The sequence below is a fragment of the Salvelinus sp. IW2-2015 genome, linkage group LG26 (assembly GCF_002910315.2).
Source record: "Salvelinus sp. IW2-2015 linkage group LG26, ASM291031v2, whole genome shotgun sequence".
NCBI lineage: Eukaryota > Metazoa > Chordata > Actinopteri > Salmoniformes > Salmonidae > Salvelinus > Salvelinus sp. IW2-2015.
In genome coordinates this window covers 14,163,002-14,182,854 of record NC_036866.1, presented here as the reverse complement: position 1 = coordinate 14,182,854, position 19,853 = coordinate 14,163,002, and the positions used below count along the sequence as shown (strand labels likewise).

Here is a 19,853-nt window from a genome sequence, read left to right as displayed (position 1 = left end):
CTCAATCACTGCCTGTAGTTRATTAATAATGGTAATCATTGATGCATTGCTCTGGCAGTGAGCTCCCCTGAAGGAGCAGAGGCTAATGCCAAGACCACATGTGTTGTCACCTAATACGTGGGTTTCCTGTCTGAAGTTCTGTTGTTGAACAACTTCAGTGTGGATCAGCTACTCTACACTAGGGGACGGTTTACTGGGACACAGAAGTCTAGTCTTGGACAAAAAAAACACATTTTCAGTTAAGAATCTCAATTGAACATGATTTTTAGTTTAGGACTAGTGTTAATTTGTGTCTGGGAAAACTGGCCCTATATGTAGATAGCTGTGCTCTGTGCTAGTGGGAATACTGTTTGCTATATGTAGATAGCTGTGCTCTGTGCTAGTGGGAATACTGTTTGCTATATGTAGATAGCTGTGCTCTGTGCTAGTGGGAATCTGTTTGCTATATGTAGATAGCTGTGCTCTGTGCTAGTGGAATACTGTTTGCTATATGTAGATAGCTGTGCTCTGTGCTAGTGGGAATACTGTTTGCTATATGTAGATAGCTTGCTCTGTGCTAGTGGGAATACTGTTTGCTATATGTAGATAGCTGTGCTCTGTGCTAGTGGGAATACTGTTTGCTATATGTAGATAGCTGTGCTCTGTGCTAGTGGGAATACTGTTTGCTATATGTAGATAGCCGTGCTCTGTGCTAGTGGGAATGCTGTTTGCTATATGTAGATAGCTGTGCTAGTGGATAGAACTATATCAGCTGTAAATGAAGCAGGCTGTTTTAGGTTGTGCTTTCACACAGTGAAGAGCACAGAAATAGCATGAAACACTTTGAAATTAAATATGTTCTCTGTAGGCGAGACATTTTTATTTTTATTGACAGTTAATGTGTGAATGTGCTTTTTCTTGTGTTTGTGAATTGCAATTTTTGATTTCTATGCAAAATGTCCTAATAAAAGAATCTTAGAAATTAGCCAGTCAGTCAAAAGCGCCTGTCATCAACCATCTCTGTAAAAATGAAAACCACAGAAGCACAAGTTAAAAATAAGCCTACATTTTGTAAAAGCACACAGTAAAAGTAGGCTCACATTTAGCAAGTCTCCCAGCACTTTCTGTCTGTCTACAAACTGTTGTTCAAAGCTTCTCTGTGCTCACCTCCCTCATTATCTTGGTTACTCTGACCTGTTTCTAACAGTGTGTGGAGGTGAGAAGGAAAAAGTTCCTCCTACTAGACACTTACAGTATCTGACACAGATCTAATGTCAATTTGTCATTTCCTCCTAATGGTTTGGGGGAGTAAGCTGATCCTAGATTTGTGCATAAAGCCGACTTCTACCCGGAGTCTAACAAGATGGCTGACAGCATACTGTATGTTTCTCTAGGGAGCCATCTCAGACCGCTGACCGCTAACCCCTGCCTCTCTGTGTCTTCTCCCCAGGACGGGTGCATGAGGACGGGCTGGAGCAGAACGGGTACCAGGGGGGGTGTGTGAGGCCGGGGCTGGGGCTCAGGACCCTGTGTGTGAACGGCACAGACACAGAGACAGACCAGGACCACTACCCAACCACCAGCAGAACCAGGTCCCGATCAGAACGCCTCTCCAGCTCCTCCTCCAACCCCTCACGCAAAGGAGTGTCCACCTACAGCCACATCCGCAAGTTGTCCAACTGTAAGCAGCAGTGAGAGCAGCCCCGAGACCCCCAGCCCTGAACACACACTGGACAGGTGAGGAGAGGGAGTAGTCATACAGGACACCTGTACAATGTTGTGGTCTACATCTAATTATAAATTGGGTGATTCGAGCCCTTAATGCTGATTGGCTGACAATATCAGAGCGTATACCACAGGTGTGACAAAACATTTCTTGTTACTGCTCTAATTACATTGGTAACCAGTTTATAATAGCAATAAGGCACATCGGGGGTTTGTGGTATATGTCCAATATATCCACGCACTCTGTGTTGTGAATAAGAACAGCCCTTAGCGATGGTATATTGGCCATATACCACACCCCCTCGTGCCTTATTACTTAAGTGTATGGAGACACCCTTTGGGGCTGATCCTGTGACCATGAGATGATAATGCTACTTAATCCAACTAAGATGTTGTCTTATCTGAGATGTTCTCTTCTCTGAGACCCTTAATAAATACAAATACAAGGATGAACTGATCCCTTGATCCCCTACTGAAACATACAGCTAATTGAAAATGTATGCCCCCACCCAACATATCAGGGAAATAAGATTCTGATTTAGTCTGCCTGGAGTATTTATCCATCAGTGCCTTGATTTCTTTCTTCTGAGACACTCTCAATGTAAACAACAGGCCAGAAGAGTCTGAGTGTAATTATGGAGCCAAATAGAACAGTGGAGTGGTGCTGCCTGGTTGTCTCCAGGGAGAGAGAGAAGAGAAGAGGAGAGGCAGGCTGGTTTGGTGGAGAGCCTGGATGGGGGCTGGATGACGCAGTTTAGGGTGCTGAGAGGGGTGGGGGAGGCAGGAAGAGCCCTGACTGACGCTGATGCTCTGTATGGATGGAGAGGAGGAGAGGAGGATTGTGTGGGCGGACTGCATGGAAGGGAGATGCAGCATAATCAGCTTTTTTGAGGGTTTTCTCTTCTCTCCCTCTTTTTCTATATATTTTTCTCTCTGTTGGCCCTTTTTGTTTTTCTCTTTACCTCTCTCCGTGCTCCCCCTGTGGCACCTGCTTATTCATGTGGGTTCCTCTCTTCCTCTTTCTCTCCCTCAGTCTCTTTCTGTGAGTCATTCCTGAGTACGCGTTCTGACTCTTTATCAAGCTCCCCCTGCCTACCGCCTCACATTCTTCTTTCTGAAGGAGAAATTAAGGATCCCATCAAATGTGCTGCTGTACTCCTGCATGGTTAACAGGATCATACAAATGCATTGTGTTCCAACACAAATACCCTCACACCATCTCCCGAGCCAATAGGGGATTCTGATGCTGATTGAAGAATACTTCTGATACTAAGAATATTCCTTCCTAACCCACATGTTTTTGGCCATTTTATCATAGTTTACAACACTGTGATGGTGCTATATGAAAAAAACGATTTGTCTGACTTTTTGTTCAAAATAATGAGTTAAAATAAAATAGTCCGGAGAACTAATTGTATTGTCATATTTGAAATGCCACATCATCTACAGTACTGTATGTAATTGAGTGTGACTGATAAGATGACATCATCTCCAACTTGTTTTTATGCCGTCAGTCACATGGATGGATCTGGGACCACAGCTAATCAGTGAGAAATGGAATAGCTGTCCAATAGCAGCAACGAGCCAAGCGGCATCCTTTCTGAGTCATCGGCATGCAGGCATCTCCCACGCAGTCTGCCGAGGGGGAGAGGGTGATCACTCCTCCACAGCATCATCCCAGAGACATCCGAGAATACTGAGAAGCCTTTTCACAATAAGGGAGAGATGGGTGGAATGGAGGACATGGTGGTGTGGGAGGAGGGGGACACCATCCAATCTATATTAGTTTGTGCAATGAATGACTCACAGCCTGGCTGAGACTGGGCGTAATGGACTGGACAGGATATTGTGTTTGGTAAAAGTCGGACTGATCGAGGTCCTGGCTGCAGTCTGGAGCCTGCTGTCTGACAGAAAGTCCAGCAGATTCCAGCAGTAACTGCCTGCTGTCTGACAAAGTCCAGCAGATTCCAGCAGTAATTGTTTCATGCCTGTCTGACAAAGTCCAGCAGATTCCAGCAGTAACTGCCTGCTGTCTGACAAAGTCCAGCAGATTCAGCAGTAATTGCCTGCTGCCTGAAAAGTCCAGCAGATTCCAGCAGTAACTGCCTGCTGCCTGACAAAGTCCAGCAGATTCCAGCAGTAATTGCCTGCTGTCTGACAAAGTCCAGCAGATTCCAGCAGTAATTGCCTGCTGTCTGACAAAGTCCAGCAGATTCCAGCAGTAATTGCCTGCTGCCTGACAAAGTCCAGCAGATTACAGCAGTAACTGCCTGCTGTCTGACAAAGTCCAGCAGATTCCAGCAGTAACTGCTGCTGTCTGACAAAGTCCAGCAGATTCCGCAGTAATTGCCTGCTGCCTGACAAAGTCCAGCAGATTACAGCAGTAACTGCCTGCTGTCTGACAGAAAGTCCAGCAGATTCCAGCAGTAACTGCCTGCTGTCTGACAGAAAGTCCATCAGATTCCAGCAGTAACTGCCTGCTGTCTGACAAAGTCCAGCAGATTCCAGCAGTAATTGCCTGCTGTCTGACAAAGTCCAGCAGATTCCAGCGTAATTGCCTGCTGTCTGACAAAGTCCAGCAGTCCAGCAGTAATTGCCTGCTGCCTGACAGAAAGTCCAGCAGATTCCAGCAGTAACTGCCTGCTGCCTGACAGAAAGTCCAGCAGATTCCAGCAGTATTTGCCTGCTGCCTGACAGAAAGTCCAGCAGATTCCAGCAGTAACAGCCTGCTGCCTGACAGAAAGTCCAGCAGATTCCAGCAGTAATTGCCTGCTGTCTGACAGAAGTCCAGCAGATTCCAGCAGTAATTGCCTGCTGTCTGACAAAGTCCAGCAGATTCCAGCAGTAATTGCCTGCTGTCTGACAAAGTCCAGCAGATTCCAGCAGTAACTGCCTGCTGCCTGACAGAAAGTCCAGCAGATTCCAGCAGTAATTGCCTGCTGCCTGACAGAAAGTCCAGCAGATTCCAGCAGTAATTGCCTGCTGCCTGACAGAAAGTCCAGCAGATTCCAGCAGTAACAGCCTGCTGCCTGACAGAAAGTCCAGCAGATTCCAGCAGTAATTGCCTGCTGTCTGACAGAAAGTCCAGCAGATTCCAGCAGTAACTGCCTGCTGCCTGACAGAAAGTCCAGCAGATTCCAGCAGTAAGAGCCTGCTGCCTGACAGAAAGTCCAGCAGATTCCAGCGTAACTGCCTGCTGCCTGACAGAAAGTCCAGCAGATTCCAGCAGTAATTGCCTGCTGTCTGACAAAGTCCAGCAGATTCCAGCAGTAATTGCCTGCTGTCTGACAGAAAGTCCAGCAGATTCCAGCAGTAACTGCCTGCTGTCTGACAGAAAGTCCAGCAGATTCCAGCAGTAACTGCCTGCTGTCTGACAGAAAGTCCAGCAGATTCCAGCAGTAATTGCCTGCTGCTGACAGAAAGTCCAGCAGATTCCAGCAGTAACTGCCTGCTTTCTGACAGAAAGTCCAGCAGATTCCAGCAGTAACTACCTGCTGTCTGACAAAGTCCAGCAGATTCCAGCAGTAATTGCTGCTGCCTGACAGAAAGTCCAGCAGATTCCAGCAGTAATTGCCTGCTGTCTGACAAAAGTCCAGCAGATTCCAGCAGTAATTGCCTGCTGTCTGACAGAAAGTCCAGCAGATTCCAGCAGTAAATTGCCTGCTGCCTGACAGAAAGTCCAGCAGATTCCAGCAGTAATTGCCTGCTGTCTGAACAAGTCCAGCAGATTCCAGCAGTAACTGCCTGCTGTCTGACAAAGTCCAGCAGATTCCAGCAGTAATTGCCTGCTGTCTGACAAAGTCCAGCAGATTCCAGCAGTAATTGCCTGCTGCCTGACAGAAAGTCCAGCAGATTCCAGCAGTAACTGCCTTGTCTGGTCTGACAAAGTCCAGCAGATTCCAGCAGTAACTGCCTGCTGTCTGACAAAGTCCATCAGATTCCAGCAGTAACAGCCTGCTGCCTGGTTGGTTCACAGAGGGAAATCCTCCACATCCGGCTCTGCGTGTCACGCTGGCTGATTCTGTGTGGGCGGCATCCCACTCACTGAGAGTGGCCACAGGGAGGCTTACAGCGCCAACTGAATGGCTGGACAGATACAGATGCAGGACACTATCCATAAAACCTTGGTTCCATTGGTGTCATAGACTGTATTACAATGTGAATCTTCCATTATTCAGACATCTCTAACTGTATTGTGTAAATGTTAAATGACTGACTGAGTAATACTGTAAAAGTCTTGAGCTAATTGTGTGTTTTGATTCCCTCGTAGGTCTCTAATTCCCTGCTCCTGATGTTGTGGAGATTAATGTTTTGACAGTCTGGCCTACAGGATGCGATAGCAGGACATGCTGCACTACAGTGGTTTGTTTCACTTGATCTGCCTGTCTGAAGACTAACAACATAACGATGATGATGATCCAAGAGTGAAGCACCAGAAAGAAATGAAGAAGAAGAGGGTAGGAGGACTTGGACTCCCCCCCCTCTGCAAATCAAATTCTGGGATCCCTCTGTATTAATGTAGCTCGTTTTAGACTACTACGCTGTTTATCCTACAGTTACTCTGTATTAAAGCGCACATCGTGATGTGTATTGAATGACATTGATCATTTCAATAAATTACAATATTGGTAATAATAATGATCATTTATATAAAATGTATAAACTGCATGCTATGCAGGCTAAAAGAAAGGGATCTATAGATACGCCAAGCATACATAACTATTCAGGAATGTCTTGGCTTTGTTTTTCATTTTGTGTCTGGGTTTTGTTTCAGGGTTTTATTCCCAACAATATGTTTTTCATTATTATTTATATAAAACGCACCCCAACCTCACCAGCTGTTTCTTCAGTGATTTCTCTTTATTTGTGGCTGTATTATAAATGTATCTGGTCAATCAAACAATAGGCAGTTTGAAACTTTAGAACCTCGTCCCCAGGCTCAATTTCTAGGTTCAGAGAGAGAGAAAGAGAGCTGACTGTTGGGCGAGATTACAAACCTTATGACATTTCACTGACATAAATTCATTTGGTCTGCTTTTCACTTCTCCAGCTTCTTTAAAGAACAGCTGTAATTGGTTACATGAGTGTGCTGTTGCAGTCAACCCTGCAGGCTGCTCTAGAGCCACAGCCCTGTACTGCAGATCGCTTCACCTTGACTTTGATGTATTATTCTTACTGGTCTATTGGCTGGTGGGAGGGTTGGCTGCAGCCTACTTTGATAAGATGATATGTGGCTCCTGCTGTGACGGGCTTGTTTTAGTAGAGCTGGCCTGGCCACGGTATTGATCCAGGGTGTTACTTTATCCTGAACTCGAGCACAACAGAGGAATCTTCACACAGACCCAACATGCTTCTCAAACTATGCAACAGTAGATTTTTAATAAAACCAAGAGCAAAATAGAAAGAACAGAAGTTATAGCTTTGCTGTAGGGTGGTAAATAAATCCACACGTTAGTGCTAGTCTAGGGTTGCAAAGGGAGGGTTTATTACTAAAATCTTTCTAAGTTTACCAGTAAACGACCATCATTTTGGTAACTTTAAAATTTTGGGCGAATTTTATCAGGTGACATCTAGTGGCCTTTTTGTGTTCTTCAGATTATAACAGGTGTGGTGTAATTATCTCTGGCCTTCTGTGGCTCTAACAAATGTAGACTATAAAATAATCATATAAGATGATTCTAAAATGAAAAATAGAATGACAAAGCTGTAAAATATTATCCTAAATAGAAACCATCAACTTAGTGAATACCATTGGTGTTTAAATATGAGGGTCTCAGCATGAAATATCATTTTTTTTGTGCACTTATTTATTTATAGAAATATGTCTTTGTTTGAAATGTTTTGTCGCCAAATTGGTGGCAGTTGTGAAAAAGGTCAATTGTTGCAAGAGTTCCATAGTTGATTTTAAATAATGCCATTGTTGATTAGATGCTTTTTTTTATTAATTTGGCTATTTTTCTTAAATCTTACAGTATGGTTTATCTACTAGAAACTCATGGAGAATATAAACATATAATAAATGAATAGTATATATGAATACATGTTTTAAAAGTTACCATAGATTCTATTAATTACTGAAGATTCCAGTAACTTTTGGTAAATTACCAGTAGTTTAGCAACCCTAGTGCTAGTGGTTTATTATTTATTATAGTGATAATGTGACTAAGATTTACTCCAATGATTAAATAACCTATCAGGGAATCTGATGGAATGCTGGCATTTATCATTCTGTCATATTTGCTGATATTGATGTTGGCTAGGTGATAAGGTTCTTATGGGCTGGGTTTACACAAGCAGCCCAATTTTTTTTCCCACTAATTGGTCTTTTTACCAATCACATCAGATGTTTTCACAAGAGCTCTTTTCCAGAGCTGATCTGATTGGTCAAAAGACCAATTAGTGAAGAAATATCTGACTTTGATTGCCTGTGTAATCTCAGCCATGAAGGCTGAGACTGCTACCATACTTTCCCTCCCCTCTGCTATAGACTGGGAATCCTTATCACTGTGGAATCATCATTAATTGATGTGCTTTGGCTCTGGTGTATACAGTGCATTCTGTATTCTAAAATGTATTCAATTGTTTTTTTCCCTCATCAATCTACACACAATACCCCATAATGACAAATCAAACACAGCTTTAGACATTTTTGCAAATGTATTAAAAAAAAAACTGAAATAACACATTTACATAAGTATTCAGACCCTTTACTCAGTACTTTGCACCTTTGGGAGCGATTACAGCCTCAAGTCTTCTTGGGTATGACGCTACAAGCTTGGCACACCTGTATTTGGGGAGTTTCTCCCATTCTTCTCTGCAGATCCTCTCAAGCTCTGTCAGGTTGGATGGGGAGCGTCGCTGCACAGCTATTTTAAGGTCTCTCCAGAGATGTTCGGTCGGGTTCAAGTCCACTCTCTGGCTTGGCCACTCAAGGACATTCAGAGACTTGTCCTGAAGCCACTTCTGCGTTGTCTTGGCTGTGTGCTTAGGGTCGTTGTCCTGTTGGACGGTGAACCTTCGCCCCAGTCTGAGGTCCTGAGCACTCTGGAATAGGTTCTCATCAAGGATCTCTGTACTCTGTATCATGGTTTTATCAGACCAGAGAATCTTGTTTCTCATGGTCTGAGAGGCCTTTAGGTGCCTTTTGGCAATCTCCAAGCGGGCTGTCATGTGCATTTTACTGAGGAGTGGCTTCTGTCTGGCCACTCTACCATAAAGGCCTGATTGTTGGAATGCTGCAGAGATGGTTGTCCTTCTGGAAGGTTCTCCCATCTCCACAGAGGAACTCTGGAGTTCTGTCAGAGTGACCATCGGGTTCTTGGTCACCTCCCTGACCAAGGCCCTTCTCCCCCGATTTCTCAGTTAGGCCGGGCGGCCAGCTCTAGGAAGAGTCTTGGTGGTTACAAACTCCTTCCATTTAAGAATGATTGAGTCCACTGTGTTCTTGGGGACCTTCAATGTTGCAGATCTGTATTTGTGTTCTTGGGGACCCAGATCTGTACCTCGACACAGTCCTGTCTCGGAGCTCTATGGACAAATCGACCTGATGGCTTGGTTTTTGCTCTGACACGCACTGTCAACTGTGGGACCTTATATAGACAGACGTGTGCCTTTCCAAATCATGTCAAATCAATTGAATTTACGACAGGCGGGCTCCAAGTTGTAGAAACATCTCAATGGATGATCAATGGAAACAGGATGCACCTGAGCTCAATTTCGAGACTCATAGCAAAGGGTCTGAATACTTACGTAAATAAGGTATTTCTGTTTTTTTAATTTTGCAGAAATTTCTAAAAACCTGTTTTCTCTTTGTCATTATGGGGTATTGTGTGTAGATTGATGAGAACATGATAATTTAATCAATTTTAGAATAAGGCTGTAATGTAACAACATGTGTCGACCCTCAACACCTGGAGGGAACAACACACTGGAGTGGGAAGGAAAGATGGGAGAGAGAAGTGAGGGAGGTTGGAGGAAAGAGTTGCAGTCACCTTGCCTTTCTCCTCTTCTCGTCCTCCTCCTCTTTTTCCTCTGAGTACCATTAAAGGTTGAAATGAGACAAACCACAATCATTAATGCTTCATTCATTTATTTACTGATTGGAAAACCCCAAAATATCATTTTAAATTGTTTGGTCCCTCAAGGCTCAAATAGGTATGGGTCAACAAAGGCTAAGTTGTTTATAAAGCTCTACTTTTTTGAACTAGTTCTTTGAGAAATTGAGCAGTAATGACTAACAAGCAGGAATACAGAAACATATTTTTTTTTCTTTCATGGAAATAAATCTCACAATCATAGCATATCAGTTAGCATTGCATGACTCCTAAACAAAGGTAAATGTCATAGAATACAAAACCTCTAGAAGTACCAGTGCTGATTTAAATGTCTATGTTCTGCCTCAAACAAAGTGTCGACCAACAACCATGGAATCATTTGGTACAGTAGTTCTGAGAAACATGGAGATATGTATTAAAATGGTTAATTGTCATGCAAACCTATGCACCGTAATGCATCAATGCATTGGACAGGCTACTTGTTAGTATACAAAAAGTATTTGACCAGTGTCCCCAGTTACGTCTACACCTAATAAAAGACATACACTACATTAGCTCCTCCAACATTGTGCTTGTATCTCACAACAAAGTAACTTTTTGTACAAATGTACTAATTTGTTTGCCCCTCTAGTCTTTTTCATTAAGTTGGTGTTATCACCCCGTTTCTTCCATCAATTCAACTAAATGGCAGAAATTATGCACTATTCCTCTAATTTCTGACAATAATCAGAGAATGCTAAGTAACCAAGGCATCTGATCTTGTTTGTTTCTAAGATGACTGGCTGAAGGATCGGTCTTCTTCCTTCCTTGATGATGTTCCAACACCTCCATAAAGGCACCTGGTAATGACACAAAATGGTGCTGAAACATGTGAAGCCCCTGGGTTTCCCATGGTGACGTAATGTGTACTGATGTGTGGGCTAAGTGAAGGAGACAGAAAGGAAGGATATCACTAGCCTCTCCACACTAGAAGACAAATTCAAGCCCTCTCACCACCTTTCATCTTGACCATTGTTTGTCTAATGAGGGAAGGTGCCTTCTGRCTGTGAGTCCACTCTGCTATAACAAGGAGCTGTCTGATATCCATGTTAGAGGAAACAGATCTGATTCCCCAGGGCTGTGAAGTAGCACAATCACACCCAAACATAGGGAAATGACAGCTAGACATATCTCCCTCTTTCCCAATTACAGAAATGTCTATCTTTATTGCAATGGCAGGTAGCCTAGCAGTTAGAGAGGCGAGCCAGCATCCGGAGGGTTGCCAGTTCGAGTCCCAGGTCTGCTGGGAAAAATCTGTCAGGAATGGAGCTGGCAACCGGAGGGTTGCTAATATCAAATCCTAGATGCCATTGCCTGCCGTTGTGCCCTTGAGCAAGGCACTTAACTCCCCCACAACAACTGCTCCACAGGTGCCCAGTGTGGCAGCCCCCTGCTCCAACCTGTGTGTGTGTATGTATATATATGTATGTGTGTGTGTACAGGTAACTGCCAAAATATAGGAAACACCAACATAAAGTGTCTTAATAAGGTGTTGGGCCACCATGAGGCAGAACAGCTTCAATGCACCTTGACATAGATTCTACAAGTGTCTGGAACTCTTGGAGGGATGTGACATCATTCTTCCATGAGAAAGTCCATAATTTGGTGTTTTGTTGATGGTGGTGGAAAACACTGTCTCGCGTGCCGCTCCAGAATCTCCCATACTGTAAGAGTTAAATTGGGTTGAGATCTAGTGACTGAGATGCCCATGGCATATGGTTTACATCGTTTTCCTGCTCATCAAACCATTCAGTCAACACTCGTGCCCTGTGGATGGGGGCATTGTCATTCTATGGGAGCGTTTCCATGGCAGCCAAAATAATGGCCTCCCCAGCACTTATACATTTATTTATTTTAAATTGTTATTTAACCTTTATTTAACTAGGCAAGTCAGATAGATGACCCAAGCATGCTTGGATTTTAATCGTTTAACTCAGAAACCACACCTGTGTGGAAGCACCTGCTTTCAATATACATTGAATCCATAATTTTGGCAGTTATCTGTATGCGTGTCTTTCGGAGGGGTTGGGATAAAGCAGAAGTCAAATTTTGGTTGGACCTTGTGACCAATTGACCAATAAAGTGATCTTAATCTTAATTGTGTTACACCCTCAGCCAGAGACCAAGCAGAGAGGACTACTACTAACGGAGAGGGACTCCCCTTCGTTTTTTGATTCATATTCAGCACCTTTTCCTGCAGCACTTTCCTCTGAACGTAAAGCAATAACTAGCTTCTGAGGAAACTGGGGATAAAGTTTACAGTAATGTACTGTTAAACCAAAGTTTCTTTTGAATTTACGGTAACATACCCTACCTTTGATTACAGTAACTTACAGGTAAGTGGCTGCCAGTAAGTTACCGTAAAAACAACAGGATTTTTTTTACAGTTTGGGTAAGACAGCTGGAAGCCGGAGCTGCTGCTGCTGACTGTGGCATGTGGGAGAAGCAGCACACTCCCAGCCATTACACAGCTAAGTGCAAAATAGTTTCCAAGGTACTTCTGGAATGGACATGCCATTCCTTGCCTTCTTTTGGCCCATAAAACATAATCTGATAATGCAGTTATACTTGAATGGCAGCATTGGGTGGCAAAGTCTACACAGAGGAAGTCAGAGGAGAAAATGTGGAATTTGTTCTGGTTTGGAAGTGCAATCCTTATAGCCCAGGGGGATCGCTGCTGCGTTGTCTACTTTCACAGGAGAAGGAGGGGGAAACAAAAGAATATAAGCAAACAAAAAAAGCCTGTTCGGTGAACCCATGCACGAGAAAGCATGAAGAAATTCAATGAACGCAAATGACTGCGAGAGCAACATTGGCCCCATTCAAAGCCTAATTTAAACTATTACAGCTATAGACCTGCACTAACCAACACTGTTGGGGGAGGCCAAGGGAGCCTGCCTTTGATATGTGCTCCTAACAGAGTTGTCAGTAACACTATTGCGATCCCTCTATTTGCAGACAAGGTTTTTCTGGCACAGAAATTAGGCAAAAACCTGGAAAAAAAACCTGGAACTCTCACCCTGGCCTCCTGTAAGCCACTTATTGTCACAAGCAGAGGAAATATAAAACGAGGATAGACACATTTAAATCAAATCTGTCAACAATAAATACAATGGCATTGAACAACATGTCCTAACAACCATAACTTTTCTGGAAAGCAGTTTTCCCCTTTAAGAACATCTTTGAATAGAAACATGAGTCCAGACATTCAGCAACAAGGACATTTGATGAAGGATAATGCTCTGATCCAGAGTGGATATGATGAGGCTGTAATTATATAAATGCTGTAATATAGTCAGTGTCCAAATTAGGAGAGCCTCGGCCCGCGTCATATCCATTTAATGACAGCGTATGAGAAACAATTCATCTTCTCCATCAAATTCATGGTTGACTGTTTTCTGTTCCTAGTACCATAGATTCTGATTCAATTACATCAAGATTCAACAGAAATCTGTCCGAAAACATTCAATCATACATTACAATTTACGGAATTGCTTCAATTAATGACCAATACGGTACTGAATTAGTAGATTACTATATTCATATGTCCCGAGAAACATGTGGACAATGTGAAATTTGGCTTCAAAAAAATATCAGGGATACCTAATCATTTGTGAAACAATTATGATAAGAGTCAAAATGCCACATGGAAAGAATATGATATATGTCAATGGCCAAAGACAACAGATATCCAGAGCCATATGTAACAAATGAAGTGATGAAAAAGTAATGTAAACGTAGATAAACCTATTTTGATATTCAGCCAGGACTGGCCTATAGGGCCCAGGTAAACTTTGTATCCAGATCTTTAGATGTTTAATAGCACCTGGTTTCACAGTGGATAGACTAGTGCAGAGGGCATACTGGCTCTTAAAGGGAAAATCCAGCCCCCAAAAAATCCATAATTATTCTACTTTTTTTTCATTAATCGGCTGTTGATACAGTCCCAAAATGTTATTGGCCTTTCAAGAAGCAAAGCGTCATCATGATGATGTGGCCGGTGACACTGCTTCTTGAAAGTCCAATATCTTGGAATCCTGACTGCTGACATGCAAAACATTTTGGTACAGTATAAACAGTGGACTAATGAAAAAAAATACCAAAAGATAGTTTGAGTGGCGTTTCCCTTTAACATCGTCACTTCTCTCAGAGGAGAAAGGAATCATAGCAGTCAGAGACACCACGGTACTGTAGACACTATCTAGGGGTGGATTCTTCAGCTAGCCTACATGATACTGTATAGTGTAGCCTGTTTTCATGTTACGGGTCTGGAACATGCTAATTCAGACAGATACAGAGACATCGCAGATACAGACATCGCAGTTACCTGGCGCAGACTGAAATCAAATCAAACACAAAGATCAGGGAGGAGTGGAGGAGGACTGGAGACATGCTACACTGGGCTGTGGTCGGGGGAGGCGTGAGTGACTGTCACCACACACTCAGTCACCGCCGCCGGGTCCTTTGTCCGTCGCAGGCCCGTGTACAGCCGCTCGTCCAGGGTGGCGCTCAGCTTGTCCGTCAGCTCGGCTGTGATGGTCTGTGGGCCGTAGCCCTTGTCAGGGGGCTGGGGGGGCTCGTCAGGTGGCTCAGTGGGGTGTTCTGCCTGCCTAGTGTCCTCCTGGGGGTCGGACTGCTCCCATAGCAGACCCTCTCTCTCCGGGACAGGGGGAGGGGGAGGGGAACAGGACGCCATCCCTTTGTCGTCTGTGATGGTCACGGTGCTACTGCCACAGCTACTGCTGGGACTCTCTCTCCTGTCTCCTTCCTCCACCTCGGCACCTTCTGCCCCTCCCGCCACCACCGCCTCAGCCTTGGGCGTCTGGGGGGTGCTGGGGGTCCCCTCGCTGGCCTCCTCGTCAGGCGCACTGATGATGCGTGGAAGCGTGCTGTGGTAGCCTGTATCCAGCGGGTAGTTGACGCTATCGCCTCGTCGGAGGGGGTTCCGCTGCCTCTCAAAGGAGTGGTACTGGTAGCGAACGCCTGGGTCACTGTACTGCTTGTGGCGCTGCCACTGCTTGCGGAGGTGGATGCGTGAGCGATGTTTCTTCGGCGTCTCCTGCTGGTCAAACTGGGGGTCGTGGCGGAGGAACTCATGGAAGAGCGCGTCCGTCTTCTCGTCGATGCTGTAGTCACGGTGGTGAATTGATAAGGGAGGGTGGGGGTGCGGCTGCGGCTGCGCCTCTCGCGGGGTGAACATCTGACCGTACGGAGACCAGCCCAGGGGAGACCTCGCCGTTTCTATGGTCATGCCGCCCATTGCACCTGTCGGCGTCTCCTCGTCTGGCTCTTCCTCGAAGATGCGGGCTTCGAAGCTCTCGACCACCGTGCCAGTGCGCCCTGCACTGGTGAAGTAGTGTCTCTTCTCCAGGGCCGACCTGTCTATATTGCCACTGCTGCCACTACTGCCAAACAGTCTCAGCTCCTCTGGCGCCCGTGATGGAGCCTCTATAGACGTATAGCCACTGTCCATCTGCATTAACTTACGGTTCCCTGACTCCCCGTCACTGCCCCTCTCTGACTCCACACTGTCCTGCTTCCTCCCTTTCTCCTTCTCTCCCATCCCTTCATCCATGGGCAGCTCCACATCCCCCTCGGGCCCATCCCCGATGTCCTGGGAGAGGTAACTGGGCAGCCCCCCCCTCTTGGTCTGCCCCCTCAGAGAGCAGACACTGTCAGCATCGCTGCGGACAGAGTCCCTGTCGTTGTTGTTGATCTGGTCTGAGGAGCCGTACTGCTCCAGGGAGGCCCGGAGCGTCCAGATGTCTCTGTACAGGGCCTGGTGGTCTGATGCCGAGCTTTCCTGTCTAAAGTCKCCCAGGCTCGCTGCCTCGTCCTGGGGCTCCGGGGACAAGCCGATCACCTCCAGCCTCTGGCCCCTGCTGCAGCTGGGTTCCACCACCACCTCCACCTCTAACCTGTTGTGACACACACAAGTACGAAGACAGGCGCARGCACGCACACACACACACACACACAGACACACACACACACAGTACAAGAGTCAGTCACAGAGCACTCTCATGATGCCCATACACACATCTGATGTCTGATGTTTGCAGCCGCTGTGATTACAAGTGGTCACCATGACTTGCAATGGTATTAGCATGTTTTCCACGAACCACTGAATTGCAATGCACCAATGTCATGTGCTTTGCAAATGTGTTGAATTTCCCTACATTATGATCTTACTGGTCACGGTTATTTAGGAGGAAAATGTTTTATTTGTACAATTTCCGAAAGCTAACCAAACAAAAACATAATTACTTTTACGAGACGTGCTTGTGTCGTCATGTGCATTAGTAGCACAATTTAACTTATTTACATTTGTTTTTACCTACACTTGTATGTTGACTCCATATTGACGTTGAGGTTTTAAGTTTTGACTGACTTTTCTTAGAAGATGTACAATCATCGCAAATTGAATTATGAGGCATTTCAGGCCCCAAAGTGAACATAATTGTACATTCGCAAACTCCATTAAAACGAGGGCTGAGGGGCTTACGTTGCAAACTTCCCTTACTTGGCTAATCAGTTGGACCGACGACAAATATGGCCGCAGGGATTCCCCCAAGGGCATAAGCGAGGGTAAGCGGACGATGGTGTGTCTTTTATGAGTTGAAACGCAGTCATTGACCCTGACAACTATTCCTGTCCATGACATCACTCTGCGTCAGCGATGGAATGGGCTAGCTGTGGGTAAAAGTTGCCGGTAGGCACAGATCTAGGATCAGCTTACTCTCCCCAAATCCTGACCTTAACAGGAAAAAAATATGCAAAACTGACCTTCTATCAGTGTCTAAAGGCAACTGTGACTAATTCCTCCGTTAAGGAGAGAGGCACTATCTACCGTAGTGATGACGGAAGCAAAGCAGTGGGGTTGAAGGATGGCGAGGGAATTAAAGATACCTGCCGAGGGAGGGTGGTGGCGTGGAGGGGGAGGAGTGGGGCAGGAGGCAGGCCGAGGCGGAGGGGCGGCAGGGGTGATAGGTGGCGTCCTGGGTGCTGGCAATGTACTGGATGAGGTCAATGTGGTGGGCGTCGCTATCCTCCTGGTCCATGCTCTCGCTGGCAGCGCGCTGCCGCTGGAACTGCCTCCTCTTAGGGGACCCTGACACACAGAGACAGAGGACCTTAGACATTAGTCCGAGGGTACAGAGGGACATGGGATGGAAAAGGACGTTGGCACAAACATTCACCATAGTGAATGTTCAGCATATCTGAAGACAGCATCAAAATTGATCTGGAGGTGACATATGTGTCACAATGATGTTATGAAGAGATCCCAGCAGGCTTTGAGATATTCTGGGGGTGTTAGTCCTGTGTGCTCTGTTGTTCCCTGACTATAGGGGAAGCGGGAAAGGGAGTGGTATGTGTGTTTGTGTATGAGGGGATCTGTGGGGAGGCTTCAGTTAGACTCACAATGCCTTGGAAGAGGAGAGCCCTACGTCATAAAGCCATCTGTTAGAGTGTGAGCACAGTGTGAGAGCCCTGTGTACATGTTTGTGTGTTATTGTGCACTATGCACCTTGCCAGTCCGGTGAAGCCTCTTAAAGTGGAACCTCATTCTTAAGAGGCATTGTCTTTTTCTTTTTTTCCCACAAGGGAACAGGAGCCGGTTTCCCTAAAGCATCTTAAGGCTAAGTTCATTGTGGTTCTAATGATGAACTAAGCCTTAAGATGCTTTTGTTAAACCAGGCCCAGATAGAAATAGAATTTGTACACTAAATCCAAAAAACAAACGATCATGTAAATCCAAGCTGATGCTCCATCAATCTGTACATAAGCATATCATCATAACATAATAATAGATATTAAAAGCCAAGTGTCCTGTACCTCTGGTGTCCAGACTGGAGGCCCGCTGGCTGCTGTCTAGCTTCCACTTCTTGATCTTGAAGTATGGGCTGGCTCCCTCCAGGCTGGCATGGCGCCTCAGCTTGGTGAAGAACTGCAGCACCGGCCCCTGCCCCACCCCTGCGCCAGGAGATGCACCCGTCACAGACGTCACCGACGCCCCTTCACTCAAAGACGGACTTCCCCCATTCCTGGAACCAGACACCATCACCTCAATCTGGGGGAGAGATAGGGAGGGGATATAAAAGGGAGTTGTCCATATTGTGTGGACAACAATAAAATATGACAGATACTCTAAGGACAAATGGAAGTTGATATAAATATGTGATTTTAATCTCTCTCCTTCCTCCCAAGGTTAAGAAAAACAGAAATTATACAATTTTCCATGCAACTGTTAACTTTCTCCTATTTTACCACGGTGAGCAGCCAGGAGCGATGAGCAAATGTGGGGAGCAGCAGTGTCTGTAATCTCCCCTGACAAGGCTGTTCCAGAGGCTCTCCCTTATTTATCCATCATCCTCCACCACTGTTGTCATTAAGACAGAGAGACTAGGGACACTGTGGATGCACACTCCTTACTTCTCCTCTCACACATCAGAGGCTTCATAATAACCTCTTGGCTTCAATGTTCACTCAAGCTTAGTGTGTGCTACTGTGTGTGTGCAACAAATTTGTATATTTGCAATCATGTCAATTCTCTATTTAAATTATCTAACTCCAATTCTATATGCACATTTCAAAGCTGATCCAAGAAATTAATAAAATAAAAATTATATTCTCTATTCAGACCCATCATACACATGATTAGTGGCTAATTGTATTCCATAGTAAAATGTTAATTAAAACATAAAGGTTTAGATTCAACCCAACAACGCTGTCATTCAGCCCTGTCATATGTAGGTAGACACTTTGTATGTGATGATGAACGATTAACCGAGTCCCTTAACGTAGTGTTCAATATTGCACATAATATAAAATGTAATTGGTTGATTGTTGGGTTGATTGACAGATAGGGGTAAGTGACTCACGCTGCTGGTGCTGGGCTCCTTGGGACCCGGTGCCAGGGGACTCTCACTGAAGCTGGTGTCCACCACCGAGTTAAGGGTGTCCCCAGGGAGGGCTGAGCTGGGGCTGACACTCAGACTGGTCAATGCTGTCTGGGGCAGGGGACACAATGGCCGTCGGGCACACAAAGCCGGCTACACACACACACAGACACACACACACACACACACACAAACGCAAACATATGCGCAAACACATGCACATACACAGAATACACACCATCAAGGCACAGCCAGGAGGATACAAATACACAGACTGAATTTTACATCGGGACTGGGAGAGGTCGTTAGCCTACTAGCTAGTGACAAATCAAGTTCAAGCAAGTCCATCGCAAAATGACTGAGAAACCTCAGACAATTGCAAAATCAATGTATATGGCCCATTGGAATGAGGAAGCAGAATTATCCATAGGCTGCATTTGATAGGCTTGATACATGTTGTGGGCCCCACATTGATGGATGGCCTAATGGGCCCAGTCATGACTAATGATGTATCACTGCTAATAGCAGTACAGTAGACCGGCTGTCACCTGGAAGATGGAGAGGCTGGACTTGGCGGCGGGGCGGGTCATCATGGCGATGCTGTTCTCGGATGACTCACACTCGTGGATGGTGACGATCTTGAGGGCCAGCGGCGGGATGTGGAGGTGTGTGAGCCGCGCATTCTTCAGGTGGTGGAAGTCACCCTCGGTCAACGTAAACCTGAGGTGGAAAGGGGTTGAAAAACATGACAAACAGTTCAGAGAGTTGGAGGCTGAGGGGTATGCGGGGGGGTATGCCTTATGATTAACGAGAAGTGGTGTGATCATCATAACAACACACAGGAACTCAAGTCATTCTGTTCACCTGGTATAGCACTCCTCACAATCAAAAGTCGACCGCATTACCTACCGAGGAAAGTGTCTTCAATCACAATGTCTGCAGTATATATTCCCCCCCATGCTGTCCAGGGGATGACCCTCCACATCGTCTACAGGGTACTACACACAGGAACTCAAGTCATACTGTTCACCTGATCTAGAACTCCTCACAATCAAATGTCGACCGCATTATCTACCAAGGGAATTCTCTTCAATCATAATCACAGCCGTATATATTCCCCCCCAAGCAGACACATCGATGGCCCTGAACGAACTTT

The 19,853-nt window shown here is 45.4% G+C and overlaps 2 protein-coding genes across 5 annotated transcripts in view; one reads left to right on the top strand and one right to left on the bottom strand.

The window, feature by feature from the left end:
- Positions 1–6,538, top strand: part of LOC111952830 (serine/threonine-protein kinase STK11) — a 42,985-nt gene extending 36,447 nt beyond the window's left edge. For 2 of the 4 annotated variants that reach the window (XM_023971759.2, XM_023971763.2), the window contains 2 exons: positions 1,430–1,716; positions 5,975–6,538. In XM_023971759.2, the coding sequence (XP_023827527.1) occupies positions 1,430–1,674 (245 nt within the window). In that variant the 3' untranslated portion in view covers positions 1,675–1,716; positions 5,975–6,538. Of the gene's footprint in view, positions 1–1,429; positions 1,717–3,218; positions 3,671–5,974 lie in introns of those variants that run through there. The other 2 variants (XM_023971760.2, XM_023971761.2) reach the window with 2 other exon arrangements.
- Positions 6,539–9,776: 3,238 nt separating this feature from the next.
- The window catches only part of cbarpb (CACN subunit beta associated regulatory protein b), a 25,598-nt gene continuing 15,521 nt past the window's right edge, over positions 9,777–19,853 (bottom strand). The window contains exons 7-11 of the mRNA XM_023970823.2: positions 19,246–19,417; positions 18,680–18,850; positions 17,634–17,868; positions 16,707–16,908; positions 9,777–15,715 (exon numbers count right to left, since the gene is read on the bottom strand). Coding sequence (XP_023826591.1) covers positions 14,191–15,715; positions 16,707–16,908; positions 17,634–17,868; positions 18,680–18,850; positions 19,246–19,417 — 2,305 coding nt within the window. The 3' untranslated portion in view covers positions 9,777–14,190. The remainder of the gene's footprint in view (positions 15,716–16,706; positions 16,909–17,633; positions 17,869–18,679; positions 18,851–19,245; positions 19,418–19,853) is intronic.